Source organism: Gopherus evgoodei, chromosome 8 (assembly GCF_007399415.2).
Source record: "Gopherus evgoodei ecotype Sinaloan lineage chromosome 8, rGopEvg1_v1.p, whole genome shotgun sequence".
Taxonomy (NCBI): Eukaryota; Metazoa; Chordata; order Testudines; family Testudinidae; genus Gopherus; species Gopherus evgoodei.
The window spans coordinates 37,651,337-37,674,788 of NC_044329.1; the positions used below are offsets into that span (position 1 = coordinate 37,651,337).

At 42.4% G+C, this 23,452-nt stretch overlaps 1 protein-coding gene across 9 annotated transcripts in view; it reads left to right on the forward strand.

Annotated features, from left to right (window-relative positions):
- Window positions 1-23,452, forward strand: part of LOC115656464 (ankyrin repeat and KH domain-containing protein 1) — a 187,357-nt gene that overhangs the window by 73,233 nt on the left and 90,672 nt on the right. For all 9 annotated transcript variants that reach the window (XM_030573221.1, XM_030573215.1, XM_030573218.1 and 6 more), the window contains exons 5-9: window positions 1,826-1,973; window positions 5,104-5,337; window positions 14,644-14,738; window positions 22,262-22,499; window positions 22,805-22,996. In XM_030573221.1, coding sequence (XP_030429081.1) covers window positions 1,826-1,973; window positions 5,104-5,337; window positions 14,644-14,738; window positions 22,262-22,499; window positions 22,805-22,996 — 907 coding nt within the window. The remainder of the gene's footprint in view (window positions 1-1,825; window positions 1,974-5,103; window positions 5,338-14,643; window positions 14,739-22,261; window positions 22,500-22,804; window positions 22,997-23,452) is intronic.

The following is a 23,452-nucleotide window of genomic DNA, read 5'->3' on the forward strand; positions in this document are numbered from 1 at the left end:
GGTCTACACGGGGGGAGGGATCGATCTAAGTTATGCAACTTCAGCTACGTGAATAATGTAGCTGAAGTCGACGTACTTAGATCTACTTACCGCGGTGTCTTCTGTGGTACGTCAACAGCTGACGCTCTCCTGTTGACTCTGCCTGTGCCTCTCACCCTGGTGGAGTACCAGAGTCGATGGGAGAGCACTCGGTGGTCGATTTATTGCATCGTGACCCCCGTTGGATTGATTGCTGCTGGTCAGTCCATCAGGTAGTGTAGCCCTAAGATTCAGCTTCTAAAGGTGACTGCAAAGCGAAAAAAATTTTTTGATCTTATATTAATATTTTGTGATGCATAATGACTCAATCATTTTCTAAAACTGAGACTTTTTTCTAGCTGATATATCAGCATCGTTAACTAAATTCTAAAGCCAGTTCACATCTGCATTACCTTCAGATTCTGTCTTCAGTTACACTTGTGCAGCTCCACTGAAGGCTATTACTGGTGGTGAATCACAAGCCAGAAAGCACCTAGCTTGACTCAGTGATCCCAACATGAGTTTAATGGGAGAAACCTCTTCGCAAGTAAATTGAACAAATTTGTGCTGGAATCATTAACGCATAAATGTAGCTCATCTCAGTTGCAACAAACTCACTTTGAGTGGAATTGCTTTATCTGAAGTATTTGAAAACGTTAACTTATGTTGCAGTTTTTGCTTATATTTTTGGTTTTAAATATTGTAACATGCGAAAAATGTGGAAGAAAAACAGCATAGTGCTCTACTTGGGCAGATGCATGTAGCAGTCATGACTGGCTCTGGACAGATCCATATCTAGTTCTTTACCAAAGGTAGGATTGCTGTGATACAAAGCTTTTTGAAAGGAGCGGGGAGAAAGAAGGGAAAATAGTTTTTAGGGCCGGTCTATGCTACACAGCTGGGTGGATGTAAAGCAGCTTATGTTCACCTAATTGTCAGCATCTATACTACAGCCCTCCTCCCATTGATGTAAGTGCCCTACTACAATGACATTGAATCATAGAATATCAGGGTTGGAAGGGACCTCAGGAGGTCATCTAGTCCAACCCCCTGCTCAGAACAGGACCAATCCCCAGACCGACTTTTGCCCCAGATCCCTAAATGGCCCCTTCAAGGATTGAACTCACAACCCTGGGTTTAGCAGGCCAATGCTCAAACTACTGAGCTATCCCTCCCCCCAAACATAGCAACATGACTCCACTTTCACAAGAGGCATAAGGCTTATGTCAATGTAGTTAGGGCTATGCAGTGTCTATCTGCTCTCTTGTCAATTTCATGCCGGGAACCATAAAATTGACCAGAATGTCCCTGCTCCTTGGAAAACAGGGTAGCTGGACTTTGATCCCGGCTGGGAGCTGGGGTGAGAAGCCAGGAGGGGCTTTGGATCATAGTCTCAGCTGAGAGCCACCTGCCAGGAGCCAGGCAGTCTATTTCAGGGCTCAGTGGGCTGTGAAATTGACATGAGTGTCTGGCTCCCTTCTGGGAGTGGGGGATGAGAGACCCCACTGGGCACCCAGAAGCCTGCTGGGTAGCCAGACTTCTGGCAGAGAGCTGCCAGTGGAGCTGCCAGACCAGGCTGTCTGCTCCCCACACTGCCCCTCTTAGGTCAGTGGAAGCATTGTTCCTGAGGACATGCACCACCAACCCAAGGAGGGTAGTGCAGGCATGTGCTACCACAGTAATTACTGCAGTGGCTGTAGGTCGACTTAGGTTTGTAGTGTAGACATATCCTGAGTCCCCTCATAATTAAAGGAGGAAAACATAATTGTTAAAACTCATTTAAGTGAACTCCTGTTTGTTTGTCCAGGTGCTACTAGCGATGCATGCAAATGTTGAAGATCGAGGGAATAAAGGAGACATAACTCCACTAATGGCAGCTGCCAGTGGAGGCTATGTAGACATTGTAAAACTGCTGCTTGTTCACTGTGCCGATGTCAATGCACAGTCTTCAACAGGTAAGTATGGAATAGCAACTGGATGAATTAACAAGATTAGCACTTACCAATCAATCCCAGTTTCTTACTTGCATGTTTTGAACTATATGATTTTTTTTAAGTACGTGGTGCTTTCATTTAATAGAAAATACAGTACAAATTACTTGAATTCAAAGGGTAAAACAATCATAACTGTTAACAGGGCACCAAACAGGAGCCATAATTGTTCAGCTGAAACTGAACCCCTGAGTGAAACCAGATGGCTCTTCCTTAGTCCTTGATGTTAATTCTAATGCAAAAGCTTTTTATCTACTGAAGACCCTTGTGAAGTAGGGACACCAATAAAACAAATTGGAACAAATTAAGCCTAAGATATTTTAATATAATAATTCAGTAACTAATACTTACCAGAACTGCAGTTTCCTTAGGATTTATGTTTAGGGGAAACCCTTGCAAAAACACAGCCAACCATTTCCTCCATATATCAAAGAAATTTTGATTGAACTGTTAAGTTCTTATGTGATATTTTTAGCCCAAATTTCAGTTTAACCCTTTGTTCAAACTTTGTGTAGTTCAAGCACTTGCTCTTTTTAACTGTAGTTTTATTCAGATCCCGGTTAGCAAGCTTAAAGTGAAATAGGGTTTCAAAAGATGAGTTTGAGAGAGAGACTCAGATTTTTATTTTTACATTTAGATACTACGGCTCTTTAATTTGACTGGGTGAAAAAATGATCAGTTTTGAAAACTGATCAAATACTGTTTCCGGAAACTAAAAGTTTAAGGAGGTTTTTGTGTAGTGTAGTGTAGTGCATTGTTCGTTCCTTGTCCATAGCAAAAAAAAAAACCTGTGTAGTGATCCCAAATACTTTTTTCTGCAAGAAGTTCTTGCTTTTTATGTCAGTTTAGGGTAGTTTGGGAAGTTTTCTAATGTTTGTCTTGTTTTTTGTTAATATGATAGGAAACCATTAAACTATTTTTGAAATGCAAAACACATTTTTCATGATGAGAATTAACCAAACTTAATTTGCCACAACGACATTCTCTTAACATTTAATTCATTTGATGGAAGACTGACAAGGGAGGTAAACATTGCATTACAGGATAAATAGAGGAAAGCCAATTTCAAATAAACTTCAGGCATATAGTTTATTGGAAATCTGGAGTGTAAAGCCTGCAGAATTGAAGGAAGGAGCTGCTACTTACTAGAATAGTGATACTCAGACTGAAGCTTTGAGTTGCAAGTGGCTCTTTGAAGCACATGATATTAAAACATTCTGATTTAATTATTAACCAGTTAGGATGCTTTTACCATGTTAACCAATTGTAGCTGATAAAATAATACTTCATCGGTCATTGTAGCAAATGAAACAATGAATTCACACTACTATGTCTCTTTTGGGTAATGTTAATTGCTTATTTGACTCCTGAACTACTAAAGTCTGAGTATAACTGGTTTAGAGCAGTGGCTCTCAACATTTCCCGACTACTGTACCACTTTCAGGAGTCTGATTTGGCCTGTGTACCCCAAGTTTCACTTAATTTAAAAGCTGCTTCCTTACAAAATCAGACCTAAAAATACAAGTCTCACAGCACACTCTTACTAAAAAATTGCTTACTTTCTCATTTTTAGCATATAATTATATTCCAATTGATTTATTTTATAAATATTTTACTTCCATTTCATTATATAGTATACAGAGTAGTATAAACAAGTCATTGTCTGTATGAAATTGTAGTTAGTACTGACTTCACTAGTGTTTTTTCTGTAGCCTGTTGTAAAACTAGGCAAATAACTAGATGAGGTGATGTATCCCCTCTGTGTATCCCCAGCCATATTGTGTACCACTGGTTGAGAACTAGTGGTCTAGAGGAAGGAAGTGGTAGTAGATGATTCTGTGTCCCCGTGAGTAATTTATGCCATGATTAGAGAGAGGCATTTATATCTGTGATTTGCTTGTCTGGTGAAAGAGTTCTGAAGAGGGAAAATGAGCTGTTTTGAAGAGCAGAAGTTGAATCTATAGTCTGCTGAAATGGACTGCAGGTGCTTGAGATAACCAGGATGCTTTCCTGAAAATGAAACCCAGAAGTTTTCAAAGATACTATAAGTCACTAATAGAAATAATGAGTTTGAGCAAATAAACCAGGGCTTAACCCATATTTCTGTTGAAGGTATTTTAGAAAAGTGGAATTTTGGGAGATTAGGGAAGGTGAAAGAGTAGTATTAAAAATAAGCTAAACTTCATCTGGGCAGTAACTGAGAGATACTGCTAATAGACAAAAGGTGGCCAATTTTTGAAACCAAGTGATGCAGGGATACCAATATGATGGGTTAGGGGCAAAGACAGAAAAAAATAATGAACGGTTAAATCATTTACATAGATACTAGGCGTGTGGTGAAAAATGCTGAGGGAAGCAAGAGCCAGTTGTCAGAACTTGACTGTATTGGCTGAGAGAGATTACCAGCATATCTTTTACTGAAGGCAGAGGCCAAACAAAGCAGGAATGATAGTATTTGAATGAGATGAAAGATAAAAGGGTAGTTGAGTGTCTCTAGGTCTCACGGAGAAGATAACATAGGCTAATAAAAGGTTTAGGCCAGTGTTTCTCAAACTGAGGGTGCTCTGTGTGTAGGGAAGGCCCCTGGTGGGCCAGGCTGATTTGTTTACTTGTTCGCTGGTCTGGGCCAGTGGGAGCCGCTGGAAGTGGTGTGGGGTGAGGAACGTACTGTCTGCCGCTTCCAGCAGCTCCCATTGGCCTGCAGTGGTGAACCGCAGCCAGTGGGAGCCACGATCGGCCGGACCTGCAGACAGGGCAGGTAAACAAACCAGCCTGGCTCGCCAGGGGCTTTCCCTACACAAGCGGCGACCCCAGTTTGAGAAACACTGGTTTAGGCTGATAAAAGCAATCTTAGAACTAGGGCAATGTTTCAGTAAAATGGTTGTCTTATTGTTAATCTGTTTCTGAATCTTCTACCTCACCTGAAATCATAGGTGAGAGAAATGCATAAGTCTGCTGAGGTGATTGATGGTATAAATACTTAGGTAGATTAAAATCTATATGTTTAAAATAGGTTTTGGTTTCATTTATTTACACTTGGGGTTAGGGGAAAGATGAGGGGGTTACTTACTGTATGTTTTTTATCTTCTCTTAGGGAACACAGCACTCACTTATGCCTGCGCTGGGGGATTCGTTGATATAGTGAAAGTGCTATTGAAAGCAGGTGCTAATATAGAAGATCATAATGAAAATGGACATACCCCCTTAATGGAAGCAGCCAGTGCAGGTCATGTTGAAGTTGCAAGAGTACTTCTGGAATATGGTGCAGGAATCAACACTCATTCCAATGAGTTCAAAGAAAGTGCACTTACATTAGCATGCTATAAAGGTATGGTATTTAAATCTTCATTTGTGAAGAAACTTTAGGTGACTTTCACCTTTTATATTTTTTTTGAGGATCCTTGTATTACACACATGACATTGTTAGATTTTGTGCTTGAAATCTAACTAAAATTCCCAGACAATCTTTGTCAAGGTTCAAAAAATACCATCAGGAGCCTAATTAGAATGCTGGAGTTTAAAGTAAGCTAAATGTGAAAGTCAGGAAATCTGGAGTTAGAATCATACAATATCAGGGTTGGAAGGTACTTCAGAAGGTCATTAGTCCAACCCCCTGCTCAGAATAGGACCAATCCCCAGACAGATTTTTTGCCCTAGATCCCTAAATGCCCCCCTCAGGGATTGAACTCACAAGCCTAGGTTTAGCAGGCCAATGCTCAAACCACTGAGCTATCCCCTCCCCCTTTTGCAACATTCTCGTATTCAATATACCCCACCTACCCTCCATCCAATGACATTGACACAGCATAAGAACTGTATGTTTTGTCGTGGCCGTGACTATTGCAACAAAAACTGCATCTTTCTGAACTCAAACTTGTTGCAAATGATGGTGTTCTATACACGTGCTGTCTGTCTCTCCTTTATAAAGAAAGTACTAGCACCCCAGTTGTTGTAAATGTGATACTTTGGCATCTGCAGCCAGTATGTGGTAGAAGATATGTAATAGTGCTTATCTGTAATGGTAGGGTCACAAAACCATTTTAGGAGTCTTAATGAGGTTGGTATAGTGGGTGGATGTCTTCAATTGGATTATATGGCAAATCATGGAGGGGTATTGCTTATTTGATACTATGGCTACACTTGAGAGTTACAGCACTGTAACTTACTCCCCGTCCACACTGGCAAGGCCCATACAGCGCTGTATCTCCCTGGCTACAGTGCTGGCTGTACTCCACCTTGGCCTGAGGAATAGCTACTATAGCGCTGCTCTTGTAGCACTGGGGTGCCAGTTTAAACAGTGATTAATCTTAGTATGCTGTAACTGACCTCCGGAACATTCCCATAATGCTTTTTAAGTAAAGATAAGTCTTTGTTTTGTTGTGATGTCTCTTTGTTTTGTTGTGAACTCGGGGCTTCCAGAGCTGCTTATCTGAAAAACAAACAAAGCTACTGTTTGCTCATGCAGAGGCAGGCAGGGGGATCCCTTTGGAATGTCCACAGCTAGTGTTTGCTTGAGGAGAGAAGCAGCCCGGAGGGAGGAAAGGACGGGGTCTGCTTTGGAGCAGCTGCTTATCTGGTCTGAAGACTGTTTGCATTTAGTGAATGAGAGAGGGGTAGGGGAAGGGGTCGAAACTTTTAAAATGGTTGAAGGTTGATGCTGTGCATTTTCAAGTCCTTAGAACTTGCAAGGCAGGGAGCTGACAGTGTCAGCTCCAAAAATCCACACTGCCTCCCCCACGCTCCCTGTCACACTCCACCCCACCCCCCTCTTTTGAAAAGCATGTTGCAGCCACTTGAATGCTGGGATAGCTGTCCATAATGCACCACTCCCAGCAGCGCTGCAAATGTGGCCGCACTGCAGCGCTTTCCCTACACAGTTGTACAAAGACAGCTTTAACTCCCAGCGCTGTACAGCTGCAAGTGTAGCCAAACCTTGTGTTAAGGGTAGAGGTAAGATCTCTGGAGCATAGCAGGAATATGGATTTGGAGGTGATTAGGTTCTCCTACTAACATGTTGGTTTGCAGGTCAGTAGATGGAGAATATGGGAGAGTGTCCTGGCTCATGCTGAAAATCTAAGTATGGGGGGAAATAGTTGGGATTAAGGAGACTTGTGACTTTACTGATAGACTGTGGATGATGTTACATGTTCAAAATTAAGGCTGGTTGTAGAACTTAAATTCAGTTTCCTGACTTGCAGACATTTAGCTTTCTTAAAATGCTTTGTTTTAAATGAAGTTTCCAGCTAGAATTCTACAAAGTTTTCTTTTAGGAATGTTTTAGTCTGCTTTTAAATGCTAAGATCTCAAGTATTCTACTGTTTTAATGCTGTTTTTCTTTGATAAGAAGTATTTTCCTAAACTTTCCAAAAAGTCAAATAAAATCTTACATATATGTACAAAAAAGTATTTAAAAAATAAAATGAGTGCAGCTGAATTATTAATTCAAACTCTGAGACTCGGGAAACATTTGCTGTTGGGTTCTTTTTACTTGCTGGGAGACATGGCAGATGAAGACTGAATTTAATAATTTTGTTACTCTCCTATTTCTTTAACTGCTTTAAAAGCTCTTCCCACTGTGCCAGTAGATTATGTAAATTCCTTGAATGAAAAGGAACTCCATGATTCTCAGAACCTAAATTATACCAAATGTCAGTAGACATTGTAAATTCTTGGATTGTAATCATTCGTGTGAGACCGCTTGCATGCGGAGGCCATTATGAAGTCAGATCCAGCCTCATAAGGATTGTGTGGATTCTCTGGTGATGGTCATGGAGCTTGAAGACCTGATAAACATTTCCATTTCTGTAACTGGATTTCTGTGCTTTAAGGAATTGAATCTGTACATTTTATCATGGTATTCTCCAATAAACATATATCCCATCCTCTGACACCAGAGGTTCAATTTAGGGCCCACTTTGAGTTTTTCTCCCTGCAGAATAGCCAGACATACTTTCCTGAAGTATCCAGTATTATTGTGGCAGATATCACCTTAAAACTCAAAACTTGTCCCTTTGGTCTACCATCTTGGGCCTCCTGGGCTACGTGGTCTTCTCCAACGAGACATCTACGGAGTTATTGTCTTCAGGTCTCTTTTGAGCACACCAGTTTTTATTCCCCGGTCAGACAACCTACTAGCCCAGTTTGGGAAGCAGACCCTCAGATGATGGAAAAACAGGAAGGAAAAGCGTACATTGAGGAAATGGAAGAAGGTGACTTGTCCAATATCCTCTGGAAACCTCCTATCCTATCCCACTTTATTGTATACCACTTATTGAAGACTACAAGTCCTTTAGGAGTTGCTAGGGAGAACAGAAAATACTCTGTATATTGTAGTGCAAAAGAAGGTACGTATATTTTCCAATATCCATAATAAAGGCTCAACTTAAATGTATATGCCAAATTAAAAAACATCATAAGAGGACCAAAAAAGTGCCACCGTGGCTAAACAAAGTAAAAGAAGCAGTGAGGGACTCAAAGGCATCCTTTAAAAAAACAAAGAAAACAAAAAACTGAGCGCTGCAAGTTTCAGCGCTGTAAAGTGTGTGTGTGCGCGCGCGTGTGTGTGTATATATATGTTTTAGTTAATAACGTTGCTAGTGAAGACATGCCTTAGTCTCAATTCACCTACCAGACAGCCTGCTCCTCTTCTACCTACCCACCCACCCACCCTGCATCATCATTCAATGAACAAGTCTGACTTTCAAGTCAAGGGCCATGTACCAGTTCCACAGCTTCCTTTTTCTCATCTCCAGTTTTGGTTGCCACCTTTCCCATTTTTCTCAGGCATGAACTGAGATTACTTCATACCAATGGGTGTTTGAGATTACGATTTCAGTCCTTGACCCCAGCTGAACTCTCTTTTATGTCCCTGTTTGCGGGACCCATCTCATGAGAAACAACTGAAGGAAAAAGGTAGATTTTTTTTTTTCAACTTCAGCTGGGAGCCATTAGAAGTAGTAACCCAGGAATTCAAAGTTTCTATTCTTGCTATTTTCTTATTCCCAGAAGAGGGGAAAGCAACTGAGGTGATTCAAGAAATTCATACACTTGAATTTCATCCATTCAAATTCAGAATGGCGAGGCTAGCTTCCATCATTCTGTCTGTAGAAGCTTAGGATTGGCTTGTGGCTCTTGGCCTTCAGGATGCTTACGGTCACATAGCTATTCACCTGGTCCTCAGAAAATATCTTTGGATCACAGTAGGATATGACCTCTGTTAGTACAGGGCCTGTCTGTAGCCCTGAAAGTCTTCACAAAATGTCTGACAGTAGTGACAGCACATCTAACATAAGGAATGCATGTTTACCTCTACTTGGGTAACTGGCTTCTGAGAGGGAAATCCTCTAGGAATTATCCAGTGGCCTGTCCAGAGACCTCAACCTGTTGTCCTCTCCAGACTTGAGGTGAAATAAAAGTAGTCATCTGTCACAACTTCTCAGTCCATAGAACTTATAAGGACCTTTCTATATTCCAAGCTGATGAAATCGTAGCTCTCTGAACAGGTTTTCAGCCCATAGCATCCCTGATCTGCAATAACAGCAAGAAATGTAGGCCACATGATGTTGTCCACTTAAGTGTGACACCTCCTGCCAGACTTCACTTGTGCCTTCTCCAAGGATGCCTCAGATCTGTTTACGAGCTTACTAGACACTCTATGGATACTTACCTCAAGATCCCAAATCCGGTTTTATCTTCCCTGGACTAATGGCAAATCCAGAGGTTGTGTGCAAAGTGGTATCATTCTGAACCCCTCCTCCCACAGCAACACACTACATAAGCCTCTGTGGCTAGTGGAGAGGAACCTCACTACAGATGTAGAGTCCTCACTACATATTAAAGTGCTGAAACTCAAGGCAATTTGTCTAATCTGCAGTGAATTTGTACCACTTCTGAAAGGAGTCACAGTACCAATCCTGACAGACACCACCTCCTCAACAGACAAGATGATGTGCTCTGGTTTTCCATCAACAAAAATGACAATTTCCCTCTCTTCTGGCCCAGACCAAGTACCAGGCCAGTGCTTTCCTCATTCTTTGGTCTCAATGTCTTTATGCATTGTCTTCTGTTCCCCTGATGCCAAGAGTCATAAGGAACATCAAGCAGGATGTGGCTATAGTGATGGATACAGCCTCTTGTTAGGCAAGACAGCATTAACTTCAAATTTCTGCTGCATCTGTCCGCAACAGCCATTGTAGGGGACTAATTCTCCACCCAGTGCCTATATCTCTGACTACTTGGAAGTTGGCTAGTTGAATGCATCAGACAAGGATTGTTCCACAGAAATCCTAATACAGAACAGGAAACCCTCTACAAAATCAGTCTACACATCCAAGTGAAAGATGTCCATCTGTGATTTCTAATAAGGTCTCAATCCATTGAAATTTTCTCTCCCCCAACATTTGGGTTGTCCTGCAACTCCAGCTATCAGGTCTCATGATCAGTACTATCGAGGTTCATTTAGCTGCTATTTCAGAATGCCACTCTCCCATTCAAACGTATAATTGTTCTTTCATTCCATTGTTCAAAAATTTCTAAAAGGGCTGGTTCAGCCTGGTCCCTGCATTTGGGAGCCTACCCCACCATGGGACCTTAATGTAGTTCTGATGGGTCTTGAAGCCCCTTTTGCATGCTTATCTAAGTGCTCCCTCTACCATGTCACCCTTAAAACAGCCTTTCTAGTAGCTATCATCTCAGCCAGGTGGGCTTGATGTCCATGGCATATACTCCTTGTATGGTATTCCACAGGGATAAAATTTATTTGAAAAATGTAAGGTGTCTGACCTTCCATTAAACCGAACCATCTTTCCTAGCTTTCCTCCTCAAACCTCACTCAAACTCGAGGGAAGCCAAACTGCACATCTTAGATGTTTCCTGAGCCCTTCTTCATTACCTAGATAAAACAAAGCTATTTAGAAAATCACCTGTTTGATCGTGGCACTTGGAAAAACAGTTTAGGACCATTATGCTTCCCAGGTTTTTGAGGCATCTTGCTACCACTTGCCCTTTCTGTGAGGAAGCCTTGCCTGTGCTACTAGTTGTCAGCTCCCTGACTCCATCAGCCATGGGCAACATAAGCACTCCCCTCTTAATCCACGCAGGCTCCACTTTTCCTTTGCAGGTTAGTGATAGCCATGCTCCAAGCCCCCGAGTATCTCTCTGAAGTATCCATCAACCTCATTCACCGGACACACTCAGAATTCCAGATTCACTGCTTCCAAAAGAACACTCCCTACAACTTACCAGTTAGACCTTAGATGACCGTAACATTTAAGACCTAGCACTTAGATATGTTTATAGTGAAAACAAATAAAAGCTTATTTAGCAAAGTATAGAGAATTGAGAAGCAGCAAGTGGCAGTGTTAGAAACAAATGAATACATATAAAATAGTCAGAACACACATTCTGTAACAGTAGTTCTCAAACTTTTGTAGTGGTGACCCCTTTCACATAGCATGCCTCTGTGTGCAATCCCCCCTCTTATAAATTAAAAACAACTTTTTTTTACACATTTAACAGCATTATAAATGCTGGAGGCAAAGCGGGGTTTGGGATGGAGGCTGACAGCTTGCAGCCCCCCATGTAATAACCTTGTGACCCCCCTGAGGGGTCCCAACCCTCGGTTTGAGAACCCCTGTTCTGGAACCTAGACATGATTAACAAGATAGTTTTCTGTCTAATGAAGTTTATCTCACCCAAGTCTTTGCAGCATTTTCCAACTAGGTTGGCTTTGACCCTCCTTTCATAAGACAGGCTTTTTACTTGTAAACAAGAGACTCTTGACATTTTTTGTTTTTCCTGCAGTTTTGCTCTCATGTGATTTCTCAGTCTCCGTTAGCTTCAATAATGCAAGTAGGTCTCCCACTGGGAAGTGAACAGTATACATGTGACTAGCCAGAGAGAGAGAGACAGACACATCTCTTCCCTCTGACCTGACAGGAACAGGTTTATCACCTTTAGGTGACCTGCCTTAACTCTCATACATTTAAGAACTTAATTTTCAGAAGAAATATTTAAGTCCTTAAACATTATCTGTACATGGATTTCAAAATGATAATGCTGACTAGTGGGCTACTGTCATGTGTGATCTCTACCAAGAGCTATGTTTTGGTAATCTTAATATGCATATGCTTGACCCAGGGGATCCATGTAAAACTCTTTGCTCCCCTATACCTTCTGCCAGTTGGCACAAAGAGGTTCTTGGGTCACAAGGGCCAACCCATCTCTTCTCAGATATGCAGGTTGGTTACCCCATGCATTAAAGTATCCTACCAGTTAAGTCTACCTGTCCTTTCGGAATTCAGGACACACTCAGCTGGAACTCAAGCAGTCTCTTCAGGTTGCTTAATGATATTCCTTACTGAAATCTGCAGAGAGCTACATGGAGTTTAGTTTATACTTTTACAATATGTTATACCCTGGATTTGGCTTCTTGATCAGATGCCACATTTGAGAGAGGTATTTTTCAATCCTAATTTAGATAAACATAGATAGGACCCATGGACCCTCTCATGGTGCTCATGGAGTTGCTAGTGAGTCGTCACAAGTGAGATCTACATGGACAAAGACTCCAAGAGCATGATTACTTATGTTGTTGTAACTGTGGCTCTTCTAAATGTTTTGTGCATGTGGATCTCATGACCTGCTCTCTGTCCCAGTGCCATTTGGAGTCCAACTCTGCTGGGATTCTGAATTATCAAAAGAACTGAGAGTTGTTCAACACCATTCTTCCCAGTGTGCCCTCGGATGGAGGAAGGTGCACAGGCATAGCCTGAATGGCTGTTGCTGGTCAAAAGATATGGTGTGCATATACCTCATGTGCACGAGACCCATAAGTGGGATCCAATAGCCACTGTTACTGTAGTTTTTTACTTTTTCTGAAGTCCAAGTCTACTTAACTTATTTTAATACATTGGGTGATATAAAAATTCTGTCAAGGGAAAAGTAAAATTAGAGACTTGATTAAAAGTTGAAAGGTTTTTGGGAGAAATGGCTCCGTGATATTTTTTTGATATTATGATGGTAACTCTCAGGCCAGGTCTTTTAGAAACAATGTATAAATTGAGATTGTCCATATTTAAGTTCCTAAATAAGCAGCCTGATTTTCATACTGCCCAACATCCAGCAATTGTTGGCTTAAGTGGGATGAGTACAGCACTTCGGAAGTTCTGGCACTTAAATAAGTTGTACTGACTTTTTAAAATCTTGGCCTTAATTTTCTATTCCAACAATTTCTTATTCAGTTTGCAAGTTTCACAGACACTTAACTTCCTTAAACTTAAGGTCTCGCAGTCATTATCTTAGCAGAGACCTTCATGCAACTCCTAAAAGTTGAAATGTTTGTATTAAACTCCAAAAATTTCCTCCCAAACTGAATTTTAAGCGTTTTTATGTACACCATTGAGGATTTGAGAACTAAAAAATTTTAGACCATCTATATTTGAGAATCTTTTACGAAATTAGATTTATTAAAGGTAAATCCGCCAGTTTTCAAATTACGAGTTCCATAACTCTGGATTAGGATAATAGGACATATTTTCCAAAACATTTTCCTTTCACCTAAGAAAAATAGTGATACGCTTCAGGTGAAAAATTCAGCTGCTTTTCCTCTTAAAGTTGGGAGGAGTGGGTGCTGGTATCTCTTAGAAACTCTTTTTCATAACTGCAGAGGTGCTGTTGCGGTGTCTTAAGTATATCCTCCTACATTTTTGTGTCTGGGGTAATGAATGATATTGATGGTAGTTGGACAAATTGAATAAGAACTTAAATTCAGATACCAGGGGTTTTTAAATGGTAGATTGCAGCAATATGAAATGCTGCATGATAAAGAACTTTTAGCCCTGGAATAGACTTTTGATACCTAAAAAGGATAATATCCTTAGCACTTCGTATAATTAAGAACAACTCAAGTAGGAAAGAATGATATGATAGGACTCTGGGCTGGGTGTTCATTCCCAGGTCAACCACAGACTTCCTGTACGATCTTCTTGGGAAATCACTTAACCTACCCTATGCCTTCTACTCCCCTTCTGTAATTTAGGGAAAACCTTCCTTGCCTGCATGCTGAGAGGATAAAATCCATCAGCAGATTAGGCATCCAGATACTAGAGTGAACATTGTGCAAGTACCTAAATAAACTTGTTTTTGCACGGAAGAAAAATGTTAAAGCTCCATAGATGAAAGTAAAATAAAACTAATTTGAATGAGATTGAACAAAGCTTTAAGAACAGTTGTGGCAACTCTACAGGTTTTTTGATTGAAACTTTACAATACAGCAATCTGATCTTTTTACACAATGCATAAAAATGCTACTGTGAAAGTTACTGTAGTAAAAACTTCAGGATAAGTTTAACTTCATACTGGTCTTTTCTGGAAGGTTTCTTACCTTCTAGATTGATTTTTCTCCTTTCAGCATTTTTTTGCCAGTTTATCAACTTTGCATAGCCAGAAGATAAAATCTTCCAGGTAAGACCACTGTTGTTATAAGTTGAAAGTCCATCTTGTGTTTTGCCACAATAGCAGTGTACTTAGAAATTATAATTGGATAGGCTTGTAAAGGCAAACTACCTAAATTATGATATTTTGACTAAACCCTTTCTTAATGTTTGTAACAAATTGTTTTGTTTTGTGTTTGAAGGCCATTTAGATATGGTTCGTTTTCTGCTTGAAGCTGGAGCTGATCAGGAACATAAAACAGATGAGATGCACACAGCCCTAATGGAGGCCTGCATGGTAAATTGCATTTAGTGAATCAATTTTCTTTGGGATGAGAGAGAAGTAAAAGGGGTAGATAGAACAAAGCAAGCCTTTTTTTGGTTAATGAGATTTTTTAATCCACTGAATGATCAAGGGCAGGGCAGGAGTAGAGGGGGGAGTGCAGACCAGCCCCACAACAGCCAGGTTCTCTACCCACTTTCCTTTTTTGGCCATTGCCATGAGGAGCCCTGGTTCACTCCAAGCTGCCATGGGCTCCTTCAGTAACGGAGCCAGCCATCTTGCCGCTTCCCCATATGTGAGCCACCCAGCACCTTTGGTAAGTCACTTTCTGCTTTGGATGGGGGCTGTTGTGACTCCCATGGAGAAAGGAGGGTACAGCCCGCCCCCTCCCCTGCACATACACACAAATGGGGACCTCTTTAGAGAGAATCACTGCAGGTTGGTTTTCAGGATGCAGTGTTATCATTAAAGCTACGTTTTAGTCACAGATGTTTTTTAGTAAAAGTCATGGACAGGTCACAGGCAGTAAACGAAAATTCATAGCCCGTGACCTGTCTGATTTGTGCTATGCCCCTGATTAAATCTTGGGAGTGCTGCGGGGGTGCTCATGGGGGTGGTGGCCCAGATGGCGGCCTGGGACACCCCCCTGGGTGCTGGAGGAGGTGGGTGCTCAGGGATCGGGGGGGGTGTGGCCCAGGACTTGTGCTGGTGGAGAGATTGGCGGGGCTGGCAGGCTCCCTTCCTGACTTCTCAGAAACGGCGATATGTTCCTCCCTCAGCTCCTAGCTCCATGCACTGCCAACTCCACAGCTCTTATTTGCCAGGAACCGCCGCCAATGGGAGCTGTGGACGGAGGCAGCGTGTGGAGCTAGGAGTTTAGGGAAGGACATGTTGCCACTTCCAGGGATCCCCCTCTCCTCCCAAGGTAAGTGCTGTCCAGATCCTTCACCCCCTCCCGGACCCAGCTTCGAGCCACCTCCCACACCCAGACTTCTCCTGCGGGGGTCGGTGGCCTGAGACTGCCCCAGCAGCAGCCACTGCAGCTGGCCCAGGGACTTCCTGAGCTGCTTGCTAACTGCACCGGCCACTGCAGAAGTCACGGAATCCATGACAGAATCTCAGCCTTAGTCATCATCTGGTAAGACAGGGTGCCAGACTGGCAGCTGGCTGATGGAGAAGATTCACAAAAGGAATATAAGAATGGAAATATTGGTCCATATTTAAATATCAGGATATTGCTAAACCAAACTTTACATTTTTATTTTATGGTCTGACTGCCACAAGTTTTGATAAATGAATGTGTCCTCATCTGTCAGACAAGTGCTAGCAAATCCAAATACAGGGTTTTTGCATTTAGTTTCTTCTGGTGTGGAGACAGGCTTCCTTAGTTCTCTTGCCTCTGCTGAGACATCTTTCCAGGCATCGCTGGTGCTCTGGATCTAACATAAAACAGAAGAGGACAAAGGAAACGTCTTCTTTCTAGTAATACCTAGGAAGTCCTAATAATACTCCTTCTGTGCCCTTCGTTTGTATTTGGCAGTAGGCTCAGTTCTGGCCCCATTTCCACTGTGGTCTTACATGAAACTGCAGTCACCAGATCCAAGCAACAGTAGGAGCAATTCTGAACCTGGTGAACGCTCTGCTTCCACAGCCCTTTGTAGTCTTTTTGGATATCCACAACTCTTCCCAAGTTTCCCCCTTTTCCTGAAAACCCCTTTAAAGAAACTTCTAGAAGGGCCTAGACTCAACTATGATCTTACAAGACATTATGCTGAAGGTAAGTCTTCCTCTGTTCTGTCATCACAAGGGATTCCATTAATCCAGGAGCCCAAAAGCCTGGATGGATCAGGCCTTTGCAGCCTCCCTGGACTCACTAACAAATTAACAAATTACCTTTTGCCTTCTGTCACGGAGTCACAAGGTCTAGCCTATGCCCCTGCCAGTCTCCTGGGAGTGATTGCTTTAATGTGCCAGGCCCCAAGGACCCACACAGTTCCATGGGCAGACCTGTGGCCTCCAAGATTGGGTCTTTGGCATCAGCAATCCCTGTCTCTCTCTGACTCCTTCCTGTGAATCCAGCCATACTAGACTTCCTAGAAGCTTGTACTGTACCCTTTCAGGGCACACTGCTCTCAGTATTTACAATGACACAGGCAACCTTTTCAAAACAAGGTAACAATTTGTTAGTCACATGACATACAGAATCTGAAAGTCCTTATGTTATCAGTGAGATGCAGAAGCTAAGCCATACTCCATCCCAGTCAAACCAGTGCCATGATGAGCCAGCCAAGCTGTGATTGACTCCCACTCAACTCCATCGCTTGTCCTTTTGTTCTTCTAGGTAAGCTCCTGAGCCCCTGCAAAGAGCTGTCCTTCTCCACATCACCTGACACCTTTTCCTCTTTGTTCTCAATCTCAGTTGTCTCACTGGCCAGAGTTTCCTGCTGATAGGTGTGAATTGTTCAGTCATTGAGGTGTCTGTCTTCATGGATCCTCTGTTGATCTGGATCACTTAGTCTGTTCTTTAATGGTGCTGACAGCTAGGTGAGACACCTTTGTCTCATGTTCTTCCTTGAGCAGATTTAATCCTCCTCCCTCCCCACTGGGTAACCATGCAAGGTGTAGGAGGAAACTGAGGTGCGCACATGCATCATAAAAATATTTTTTAAAATTCCCATTTTGTTACACCTTCCTTCCAAGAAAGCTTACTCAAAGCTCCATGTCCACAGCAAGTACACTCCTTGGACCCCTTTCCTACTTTTAGAGGTGGAAAGGAGCATCATCCTTCATCCTTTCCTTCCTCCTGTACAGTGTTTTCTGAAAAGGGTGAGCTAGAATTTGATTGACTTGCTCACTGTATCCTGGGTTTCTTTTTCCTTTTACTTCCTTGTTCCTCCAAAAACCTTTAGGGCCATTTTGGAACAGTGAAGTTAATTGGTCTTCTATCCAACAGAAACCTTAATCTCTCTGAAGGAACAGAAATCCAAATGAGGTGAAGCACCGTATTTTCTTCTAGGGCTGAACCTCAATGCTGATTCTTCCTATCCACTGCTGTATAGCAAATAGTATGAAGTGGATTTTGTCCTCATCTGATTCAGTGTCCTCTCTACCCACTCCTGGGAGAATTCTGTGCTACTGTGCGTGTGCATAATTAATGAGCTGCGTATATTTTTAATTTTTTGCACAGAAAAAAACTTCTGCCGGAAAGTTGCTGCGGTTCCGCCTTTTCCTCACCAGAGGGGTGCTATGGCAGTAGAACAGAGCAGCAGCTCCTGGCCAGCTAGGGAAGAGAGCACCTTCCTTCTTCACAGTACCTTTTGGGCCAGGTCAGGCGACAGACAGCATGGGGTTGCTGGGGAGTCATAGGGCTAGTGTGAGAAGGTAGAATGTGGCAGGAGCTTAATAGAAGTGGAGGCACAGGGCCACGGGGATGGGGGAAAGGGTGCAGGACCACATAGGGCTTGGAGGGGCAGATGGCTGAGTGAGGGCACAGATACACATGGGATGGGAAAGGGGATATAGAGCCTCAGGAGGATGAGGGAGTGGGCATGGAAGGACACATATGGACACATGAGGGTGCAGGGACACATGGGGATGGGCAGATGTGCCTGACTGAATGGCAGAGGCTAGGGGTCAGCCAGGGTCTGCCTGTGGGAAGCTCCCTAACAATCTCTGCCCCCCCCACAAAAAACCACCCTTGTTCCATACTTTTCCCAGCCATACACAACCACCCTCCAAGTTCACACCCAAGCTCCTTCCCAGCAATTACTTCCCTTTCCCTCAGCAATTCTGTTACCTCTGATTCCCCAAAGTCTTTGCACTGCTTCTGAGGGGTACAGGAAATACAGTTCAGTATTATAGTTTAAATTATTACTCAGAGTTCTGTATTAATATGCCTAGCAAGGAATCTATTTGTCAGAAAAGATTTCCTGAATCTTTTTTGTCTGTATTGTTACACGTACTTGCTGACTAGTATTTTGAAATAAATTACCAAAAATAATTGAAACTGGTGTGATTATATTATGTTATTTTGACAAAATATGCAGAATTTTGCAGAATTTGGAAATATTGTGCTCAATTTTTAATTTTTTGGTGCAGAATTTCCCCAGGAGTACCTACCAAAGAACCTCCTTGGGCTCTTCAGCCTGGATCCTGACATCCATGACCTCTGGCTGTCACAAAATGGGACTCATTCTCTTCCCTTCTAACCACTGGGACTCTGCCTCCCAGAAGGAAGGTAGAAGAAGGGAGGAGGGAGTGTGCTATACAATAATTCAAACTGCTGGTGCATAGATCTATGCCTTCTACCCCTCTAGAAAAGCCATCCAGTGGCTCATTGAGCTCTAACCAGACAGAGCGTTCGCTCCATGCTGTAATTTGTGGTAGACAGGAACCGCTGTATGTGCTTCATTGGTGTTAATGCTGTCAATGATATGGCCAAGATTACACCCTCTTGAGGTCAGTGTCTTGGACACCACCACCTTGGCCCAGAGAACAATGTAAATCCATCCCTGGGGAGGTGAGATCACCTACTAGCTTTTTCTTCTTGCGCTTACTTTTAAGGGCACCCAGCCATTTACACTGTAACTTGAAGGAGTTATCAAAGATCTGCTTCTCCCCTAAGAAGAAGCAGGCTTAACTGCCTCAGTGAGGAAATCATTAGTGAACTACAAACTCAAGCAAACCTGAGTGTTCCCTTCACAACAGGAATCCATCAGGTTGGCTTTTGAGGCCCCTGAGATCCGCTGTCTGTTATGTCATGATCAGGTGAAACCCACACAACTGTATTGGCTTAGCTGAATCATCAAGCTCAAGCCTAGAGCATTCCTTCCAGACAAAATCCAATGTTCTCGTCCACCAGGTGGAGAAAAAACTAATTTCCCTCAGTGCCCTGCACATGCAGACATCTGAATGTCAGTCTGGATGAGTTGGAAGTACTTTCATTCAAGAAAATGGTCCTGCCACTAGTAGGTCTTCAAAAAGGTAGTCACTTGTTCTCAGCCTCACTCATTGGACCTCTTTGCCTTGAGCTACAACTTTTCCAGATCCTGTAACATATATACTTGGACCTCATGGCCTGGATACGGCATGCATTCTCTATCATTAGTGGGGAAAGGAGTTGACACCTTTTCCTCACCTCTACTGATAACATGGTCTGCAGAAAGTGAAATAGGATTGATTGCCTGCTGATCAGTGTTCCCTCTAATTTTTTTCATCCATGTGCAGAATGAATTTTGTGTGCACCAATATGGAGGTGATGTGAGGCTGAGGGATTTGGAGTGCGGGAGGAGGCTCAGGGCTGGGGTAGAGATTTGGGCTGCTTGGGGGGGTGAGGCTCTGGCTAGGGGTGTGGGTTCTGGGGTGGGGCTGGGGATGAGGGGTTTGGGGTGCTGAGGTGGGGGAGTTCAGGGCTAGGCCAGAGAGGGTGTGGGGGGTGAAGGCTCTGGCTAGGGATACAGGCTCTGGAGTGGGGCTGGGGATGAGGGGTTTGGGGTGAAGGCTGCCCCGGGGCTGCAGCACGGAGAGGACTCCCCCTAGATTCCTCTTGCCACAGCAGTCCAGGGCTGGGGGAGAGGCATCTCTGCCTGCTGCGTGGCAGCTTGGCTGGGGGTGAAACACCTCTCCCCATTATGCAGCCATGCAGTGTAGAGGGAACTTAAATGCTGATTCATGTAGGTGTAGAGCATCTGAGATGGCTCTAGTTTGTGAGTCTTCAACTTTTCCAAAGACTTATCCTTTATCTTGACCAAATCTGCCTCAGTCTCAGGCTCTTGCTTATGAAAGCTCCCTCAGTTCTAAATTTTGGATTACCAGCTGAGTCCTCTTGTTACTGAGAGAAGGGTACTATCTTTGTTTTCTATGGGGTGAAGTCTCTCTTAGTTTCCATGGGATTGTATCCTGGAGATCCATTATTATCTCCATCTGGAATTCTTACAGAATGAGGTTGAGCTTGGGTTCTCTGCTAGTATCCAGTTGCCTTGTCGCTATGAGAAAAAATGCTGCACCTGTTTTCCAGTGCTTGAATACTGTTCAACTGCAAGTGTAGCCAGTGATAAATTGAGTTGAACACTATAATCTGTAGTTCCTGAAACAGTGTCAAACACCGCTTGCTCACACCATTTATCAGCCAAAGGAACTTCAGCTAGTGGAGACAAACCTCCTGCTCCATAGGAGAGTTCTGACTTGGGTTCCCGTCTCATAATCAGGTTCCCTAAAGTAGTCTCTTTAGTCTAGTAGGCGCCCTGTAAGTCTCACTGTTTGCTGGAGCCAAGTCAAGTAAACAGGTGTCCTCTGCTCAGATGCATTTGAACCTACTTTCATTATTCACTGTTTCCTGTGGCCTTCAACTTTGTTAGAGACTCTGTAGGAGTTCACAGCCCCATCTTGAAATCCGCATGCCTCATTTTTTCCATAAAGAGAGAGAAGTTCTCTAAATGTGCTACAGCCATCTTCCCATTGTAATCTCAGTCTTCCACCTTATCCAGGATATCTTGCTCCCCAACCCTAAGGCCAGACTTCAGGTCCATTGGCATTCTGTGGACCCTCTGCAAAATACTCAAGGGCTACCTTTCCCAAACCATTCCTCAAATTCTGGTCCCTGTTCTAAAGGTGTTGTAAAATCAGAAAATATCCAGGTCTTGCTCAGTCAGATTCTTTATCCAATCAATGCAAGCACTCATTTGCTGGCCTCCCCTGCTTAGAGAATCTTTGAGCTTTCTATCAGAGACATAAAAAATCTTTGGACAAGTTCTTCCAGGCCACCACCTGAGCCCAGTTACATTTTTTGAGATGTTGCCAGCTATATTGGCATATATTGAGTGACATATAGCCTTCATTTGGTGAGTTCTCAGGTTCTTCTATGACAACCCTAGGTCTTCTACCTTTGTGAAGAAGTCTGCTCATCCCAACGGCTATTTGGTCTCCTTTCCTTCATTCTCCCAGTTTCTCCCCTCTTGCCACTTTGCTATAACACATTTTAACTTCTCCATAATTACTTTTCTTCCCTTAGTATGGAAGCTGCTAGTTATTTGTCCATACTGGTGATGAGCCAATCATGGAAAAGCTAAATTTTTACTGGATTAATTGTACTACTTGGAGTAGTCCATTACTGATTTCAGTGGGATTACTCACCGTCCTAAACTGTTTGGTAATTGTGCGTTGGACTATTATTTACTAGCTATATTATCATAGTTCCCAAAAGGTGTGGTCCTTGCCCCAAAGCTCTTACAATATAAAATAATCAGACTTTTTATTTCTAAATTACCCAATTTCTAGTTGATTGAAGGTGAAATATATAGTTTTCAGATTATTATGCAAAAGTGTTGTATGAGGTTTTTAGTTTGAAAAAAATCTTATTTCTTTTTCTAAATAGGACAAACACAGTTTTAATTTTCAGAAATCTTCTTGAAAGTAGATCTTACCAGGGTCTGAAAATGGACTTGCATGATAACAAATTGTTGCATTTTGTAACAATTGTGTCCTTGTTAAATTGGGATGTTTCTGATTTAATTTCTTTTTAACTTTTACTTTGCTCTTAGGATGGACATGTGGAAGTAGCTCGTTTACTTCTAGATAGTGGTGCTCAAGTCAATATGCCTGCGGATTCATTTGAATCTCCACTTACACTAGCTGCTTGTGGTGGACATGTGGAACTAGCCGCACTACTGATAGAAAGGGGAGCAAATCTTGAGGAAGTTAATGATGAAGGTTATACTCCACTAATGGAAGCTGCACGTGAAGGGCATGAGGAGATGGTAGCACTGTTACTGGCACAGGGTAAGAAAACAATTTCATCTTATAAATTACTGTACTGTAAATTACATATTTTTAGTAGTTATTCAAATTACATATTCTTGGATAGTCTTTTATTCTGAATGGTGAAGTACTGACCTGGCTGGTTTGTGTGTAATGACTTATATTTAGCATGTGGTTGTGACTTGACAGTTACTGTATAGAAAGAACATAGAACTATTATACACTGATCTCTTGCTAAGGGCTGTGGGATAGGGGCAAAGCAGGAAGATGAGTGCCTATGTTTTACTTGTCTGGTCAGACAGATTAACAGATAATTTGTTCCCTAGGAGCAAATATAAATGCACAGACAGAAGAAACACAAGAAACAGCTCTTACTCTGGCATGCTGTGGAGGATTTTCTGAAGTAGCTGATTTCCTTATTAAGGCAGGAGCTGATATAGAACTTGGTTGCTCTACACCTTTAATGGAAGCTGCTCAGGAGGGACACCTTGAATTGGTGAAATATTTATTGGCAGCAGGTATGTTGTTATAAATGACAGGTTGGCTTATAGGAGATTTAGCTTAAAAATGCTAGCCTAAAAAAAGGTATAAATTAGGAAGTAACTAGACTTATTGGCAATTAAAGTTGCAGCAGGGCACACTCCATCTTCCCAAAACCTTTAGAGAATGGAAATAACTTGAGAAAAGACATTCTGCATTTCTTTCCATCTTTATATTGCCCAAATTGAACAGTATCAGTTATGCAGTCCAACCTTTCATGAGGCTTTTGCTTCCATCCAATCGATGCCAAAAACTAAATGTGCGCTCAGTCATCATTAAGCTTGCACTCAAACAACATTAACAGTGACTACTTCTGCTTTTGTACACTACTGACTAGAGCTGAGTGGTTTTTTGGCAAGAAATTTATTCTGTGAAAAGTGTGATTTTGTTCAACCTGTAACTATTTGTTAATTTGTGGTTTTTGCTGAATAGTT